The sequence below is a fragment of the Lactuca serriola genome, chromosome 5, assembly GCF_051521515.1.
Source record: "Lactuca serriola cultivar US96UC23 chromosome 5, Lser_US96UC23_V15, whole genome shotgun sequence".
Classification (NCBI taxonomy): domain Eukaryota; kingdom Viridiplantae; phylum Streptophyta; class Magnoliopsida; order Asterales; family Asteraceae; genus Lactuca; species Lactuca serriola.
Window position 1 is genome coordinate 283,911,026 of NC_136412.1, and position 6,607 is coordinate 283,917,632.

The window sequence follows — 6,607 nt, forward strand, 5'->3', positions numbered from 1 at the left end:
CGTTCCCGTGGGGTCCCCGTCCCGTTTGAGGGAATTTTTTAAAAAAAATTGGGGGCGGGGGAAAGGTTAACCCCCGTTTTAATTTCGGGGGCGGGGCGGGGATAGACAATCCCGCCCCGAAACCCCATGGGGTCCCAGCTAATAAATTACACATTTATTTACATATATTAATTATATAAATACAATAAACAATAACATGATTTTGAGCTTCCAAAATTCATCAAAAAACATATTTTTAAGTTGTTAGTATAATGTTTTTAAGATGCCATAACTTTTTTATTTTTAACATGTAAGACTCCGCTATAAATAATTATTTATTACTTAAAAAATAGCTTCTTTTAGCCTAAAAAAATGCAACATGAAATCAATCGGGGGCAGGGGAACGGGGGCGGGGGTAATAAAGGGGATTCGGGGGCGGGGGCGGGGGATGCACTCCCTGTCCCGTTTGCCCCACTGTTGACATCCCTAAACCCGCAAGGGTTTTGAGACGAACCTAGATGTATCATTTCCTTGTTTAATGGGCAGATTCACAAACACAACATACACAATTTGATGTTTTTTTTTTTTTTTTTCAAAATAAGAGAATATTCAGCTACTCGGCAACTTTATCAGCTAAAAGATATGCTTACAAACTAGAAAGTCATCGTTATTAGTTTGGGAGCGGACCATGTATGATTGTAGGATGATTTTTTTGTAGGAACAAATATTTTACTCATCTTATGCGTTATTAAGTCTTGCCTAATTTGACAAAATAAGGTTGGAAGAGCTATTAGAAGGTGTTTGAGATTACTTTTTAAAATAACTTTTTGAATTTTTTAGCATTTTCAAAAAGTTAAAAGTTTGAAAATGTGTTTGTTAATTCTAGAAGTCATTTTAAAATTATTTTTTGGCAAGAAGAAAAAATGAGTGATTTTAAAAGCAAAAAATTATGACTTTTGGTTTTTTAGCCTTTCGTCTTTCAAAAGATAATCCAAACACATTTTAAAACTCATTTTGTTAAAAATGACTTTTTAGGCTAAAAAACAATCCCAAACATCTCTTTAGTGGGTGCGAACTCCACCTTAGTCGTCTCCTTTTTCAAAAAGAAAGAAACGATGCTTATTAGTCGATGAGAGAGAAAACATTGGTATGCTATGCATTTGACACGATGTTGGAGAGCTCCACATTAGTTTCTCCACTGTCCACATCATAATAAATTATTATCACCTCTAATAAATGAAAGTTTTTTTTTGCCATTTGTCACACTCTTATTGAAATTGCCAAATGTTATTTTATGGTTATTTTGAATTTTTTTTACATGTCATTTTATGAGTTTTTCTATTTTATTAAATTCCACATAATATTTTAATATAATAATTGCAATAAATATAATAATAAATTGATATCAATTTCATTAATAAACTTACATTTTAATCTCAAAATTTCTAAAATTAAAGCTCATTAGTTTCTTTTATTTATTTAAATTATTTGTTTAAATTTAAAAGATACAAAACATTTTCATTATAATAATTCATTATTTTTCTTATTTATAAATTTAAAGTTTTCAAATATTTTGACCTTTATATTTTCTTTTTAAATTAACCTACGTAATACGTGAGTCTCACAACTAGTATTATATTATATTTTAAATAGTTTATATTATATTATATTTTAAACGTTACTAATAACTAGATCCAATGATAAATTTCACCACATTACCACCAATAATTATTATTATTATAATAATTATTATTATTGGATAAAAATAAATATGAATTGAGTTAACCATTATTAGTGTCGGTCGATGGAACAATGACATCGTTAGGAACGCAAATCCACATTCCTTCTCCTAAGGCCATCGGCAATGGTTACGCGTGGTTTGTGAATAAAAGTGATGCCACGTAGATATTTTATCATTCCACAGCCAAACCAGCGGGGGCGGTGTTCACCGGTGGTTAGATAGTGAAGGTGCAAAAAGAAGAAAGAGATAAAGAGAGAAAATATGAGGGAACTAATCAAATGCAACGTTTTCGTCCGTCTTCATGGTCACGCCACATCCAAACCATTAGGGCTGGGGGCAGGGTTCACGACTTCACGTGCCCTTAGCCCCTCAGCTCAGCGTGAATCCACTTCGAAGAGCCTAAACCGCTCTTGTCCGTTCATAGGTTATTCGCTTTGGTTCTTGTCTTTTTAATTATCAAGATTTACTTTCATTCTACCACGACTTTGTTTAGTTCAATATAACCCTGCCCATTGGACTTTATGTTATTTATTTTAATTTTTTTTTTGTAATTTCCTGTTATATACTGAAATGGAAGTACATAAGGGGTCATAGTCACTATAAGCACCAGGCATTAGTACTACTAGCAGTATCACTAGCAGTGGCACTACTCGCCGTTCGGCCGTCGCCTCGTACACCGGTACCAGCAATATATAAAATAGGGTGGCGCACATCACATGACTACAGCCCTCTCTCTCTTCCATTCTTGAAAGAAAAATTAATGCACACCTATCACAACCAAATCCCTCGATCAACTGGTGCAGTGAAGTGAACAATGTGTATGTTCTTCGTAGGTGGTGTCTGCTTAGGTTTTCGTTAACAGATTCGGAGTTTCAACAACTTTAAATCATTCTTTGCTTCCATCTTCGTCAATCTCCGTCATTAACGTTTCTATAACGGGTTTTTCATTTATTTCACAACGCGCAAACTGCGTGTATTCAAATCTATGTTTCGTAACTTTAGTTTTTCTTCGATCGAATTGTGTTGATGGAAGCAATTGCAACTGGAAGCGTTGTGTACGATTTGGATGTTTAACTCGTGTAGCGAGTTCGAATTGGTTTCAATTAAATCGGAGATTATTTTGAACGCGAGAGTTGGGATCGGAAAATAGAATCGAGTATGTTGACTTGTATTGCCTGTTCGAAGCAGCTCGGCGGTGGATCTCTTCCCGAACAGGAAGAAGATGACACCGGCGCTACACCTCGCAGTAAGCCAGCCATTAAAGCTCTCACATCTCAGGTAAAGCTGACGTTTCCGTCACATTATTAACAAATCGTAATGATTGATCGTTTGATGCTAGTTTATTAATATTTATATCATTAATGGTTTATAGATCAAGGATATGGCGGTAAAGGCATCGGGAGCATACAAGAACTGCAAGCCTTGCTCCGGATCCTCAAATCACAACCGGACTAATGATGGCTATGCGGACTCTGAAGCTGGTTCAGGGTCTGATAGATTTCACTGTGGGTACCAAAGGACTTGTAATTCTACACCTAGGGTTTGGGGAAAGGAAATGGAGGCGAGGTTGAAGGGGCTTTCGAGCGGTGGGAGCACTCCGGCCTCATACAGTGACAGAATTGAATCAGTTAAGTTCATAGAGGAAGACGAGCTTAAAGAATGGGTTGCTCAGGTCGAACCAGGGGTTCTCATCACGTTCCATTCATTACCTCAAGGAGGCAACGATCTAAAACGTATTCGATTCAGGTATGTATTCAAATTCAAATCGAAATATCAACTTCTGATTCTTCTTTTCAGTCGTAGCAATGCTCGTTTACTGTTGGTATCTATTACTTCCAAAATAAAGTCAAATTTCAACTCGTATTTGAGAACAAGGCACTAGCTTGCATATATGAAAGTGGCCCCAATTGGGTGTCGGTTAACATCAGCAATACCACTTATTCTTCTTACATAACAATTCACAAACGAAAACAAATTATAATGCGGACAAAATCTATCAGTTTGATAAAAGCAAGATACAGTCAAATAAACTCTCTATGTCATGTGGGTCCATTACATCCTTTGTTTAGAGCTTTAGGTTTTGTTGGTTTGAGCCATTTTGAATTTCCATTTATATGCTTATATGCTACACACACAAAGAACCAAAGATGTGACTGTTGTCTGTGGGTCCATTACTGCATTAATTTAAGATCACACCACAAAGGCACAAACTAGATATGGTCATGGTTGAAATGAAAACATAAAGTGTTAGATAATACATACATACTAATACTAATACTAATACTATAATAATTGGAGAACAAATACATCTGTTTGCATCACATGGAGAGTCCCTTTTTATCCTGAATTATGTTCCCACATAGGAATATGGAGGATGGCTGAGGTGAAGCAATACCACCTTTTTAAAGCTTTTAAAAGCATGACACCACCATGCGGATGAAGTTTATGTTGGAGACCCGAATTGTCTGTTGTTATATGTATATTCATTTGGTCATTCTTAGACAACGATTGTGACTCTTTATGCTGTTGATAAACTTAGGGGACCCCTCCATTCCTGCAGTTGAACATAATTGATTTTTTATATGGCCCAAAATAATCCAGTGGGGTCTTTTGATATTCCTGTTATTTTGCTTACTTGCTAGTTTAGTTTAATTATTGAGAAAGTGACATTTTAATGGTGTGTAATGTAATTACATGTATATATATAAAGCCGTGAAATGTTCAACAAAAGGCAAGCTCAAAGGTGGTGGGCTGAGAACTGTGAGAAGGTTATGGAGTTGTACAATGTTCAACATTTCAATCATCAAGGAGTACCCCTACCTGCTCCTCCAAAATCTGAAGATGAGGTTAATCTTCAACCCCTTTTAGGAACTCAGATTCCTTCAAATACCATGTTTGATGGATTTCACCATTCCAAAAGGAATTGAATTGCATTTTTAAAAGACAAAAATACCCTTACTATATAGAGTAAATTACAAATAAGGTCCCTGTGGTATGTCATATGTGATTTTAACCAGGCTTTAGTCCAAAAACAAAACCTTTTTCAGTTTTGTTCTTTACTGCAATGTTTCATTTCCATTTTGGTCCCTGTAGCATCAACTTTAACAGATCTTTTTGTTAAGTTTGTTAAAATGTGCATTTTGCCCTTATTTTTTGAACCAAAATATTAACAATCACAACATTCTGTCAAATTTGATCTTTGTGGTATGTTAATAATTTTTATCCAAACAGAAAGGCAAAAGGGTCTACCAATTTAACAAAAGGGATATTAAAGTTAACCACACAAGGACCAAAATTGATATGAAACCTAGCCATAAGTACCAAAATCGCAAATGGTTCCATTTTTAGACATTCGTATACCACAGGGACTGTTTTTGTAATTTACTCTCTTAAATATTTATTTACAATTAAACATTTAAAAACTGTTAAGAGTTTTTATAATTGAATTTCCTTCCAACCAAACACATTACGAATTCCAATTCCTTGTGGCAGATTCCATTCATTGACTTTTATGTATTTTGTTTTCCACAGGGCTCAAAAATGGAGTCATTAGAAAACAGGCCAGTGACACCACCACTTAGCAAAGAACCACCACCTCGCCATTTCTACCAAAAACATGAATCCAATTCTAATGGGCCTGCAGATGTATCGACACCTGCATTATCAAGCATAAGTGGGGCCAAAACTGAAACATCATCCTTAGCTTCTGCTAGGAGTAGTTCCACTGATCACTCAGGAGACCTTTCTATCAGCAACGCCAGTGATTTGGAAACCGAATGGGTGGAGCAGGATGAGCCAGGTGTCTACATTACCATCAGAGCATTGCCAGGTGGCAACCGTGAGCTAAGGCGTGTCCGCTTCAGGTAACATTTTTTAATTTTCTGTACTTTTTAAAGTTAATATGTACAAAAAGAAAAAAAAAAACAAATGTGGAAACATGAAATAGTTGGTTGGATAAGAGAGATGTAGAATTATTTATATATAAATATATAATGTTGGTTTTGCAGTCGAGAAAAGTTTGGAGAAATGAACGCGAGGATGTGGTGGGAGCAAAACAGAGGCAGGATTCAAGAACAGTATTTGTGATAAGAAAATGGGGTTTTAGGTGTTTTTTTTTTTTTGGTTCTTGTTATTTATTTTAAAGTCATAGGGAATTAATTATGTGTTTGAAATTGAAGGTAGACTATGAAACTTACTTACTATATTGGGATTTTAGCTTTATAACATTCCAAAAAAGTGAGATTGTTGAATTTGTTTTCGATGGTAGGATTGCCTGGTAATTGGTATAGTTGAATCTATTGAAACGGGATTTGTAAATGAGTGTTCTTTCTTTTTAATAAACGAGAAAATATGAAATGTGTAGAGTTGGATGAATGGTTTTCAAAGTGTTAGTTATATGGCTAAATGAAAAAATTAAGACAAAACTGATTGGTTCCTGTCAAAAAGTTTTAGATCTACTTGCATTGTATAGAAGGTCTAAATTCAAGATTTTTACTAAACAACTTGAAAAAGGCTATTTTACATTTTTCTTTTTTAATTATTAAATCTATATTAATACATTTATAATTTAAAAATAAAATAAATATCTATCCAGCCATCCAACATCCATAACCTCTCTCTCTTTCTCCATTATTTCCATCCATTTTTTGCACTTTAACCTCTCTCTCTCTCTCTCTCTCTCCATTTTTTGCATTTTAACCTATAAAACTCACCTCCATTCCAGATGTATGAGGATGAGAGACCATTCAAATTGAAACCAAAATCAAGCTAACAAAGAAAACCCAAAATCATGTTCATCATGTTCTGCACAATCAGTGATCAAATATCACAAAATAAAAAAAAAAAAAAAGTAAAAACTCTTCACGCGTAGATACACATACCTACAAC

General features: G+C 34.8%; 1 protein-coding gene across 1 annotated transcript; it reads left to right on the top strand.

Annotated features, from left to right (window-relative positions):
- Nucleotides 1-2,321: 2,321 nt before the first annotated feature.
- On the top strand, nucleotides 2,322-6,094 carry LOC145054508 (protein Brevis radix-like 3). Its single transcript, XM_079002719.1, has 5 exons — nucleotides 2,322-2,998; nucleotides 3,093-3,466; nucleotides 4,431-4,566; nucleotides 5,252-5,583; nucleotides 5,728-6,094. Exons 1-5 carry the CDS (start codon nucleotides 2,879-2,881, stop codon nucleotides 5,804-5,806), a joined length of 1,041 nt encoding a protein of 346 aa, XP_078858845.1. The 5' UTR covers nucleotides 2,322-2,878; the 3' UTR covers nucleotides 5,807-6,094.
- The last annotated feature ends 513 nt before the right edge of the window (nucleotides 6,095-6,607 follow it).

What these genes read in the sequence shown, in the direction of transcription:
- LOC145054508 (XM_079002719.1), top strand. Translation starts at nt 2,879, where the DNA reads ATGTTGACTTGTATTGCCTGTTCGAAGCAGCTCGGCGGTGGATCTCTT. An exon ending in CTAAAACGTATTCGATTCAG is followed by an intron (nt 3,467 to 4,430) that starts GTATGTATTCAA and finishes ATATATATAAAG; the next exon opens with CCGTGAAATGTTCAACAAAA. An exon ending in CTAAGGCGTGTCCGCTTCAG is followed by an intron (nt 5,584 to 5,727) that starts GTAACATTTTTT and finishes TTGGTTTTGCAG; the next exon opens with TCGAGAAAAGTTTGGAGAAA.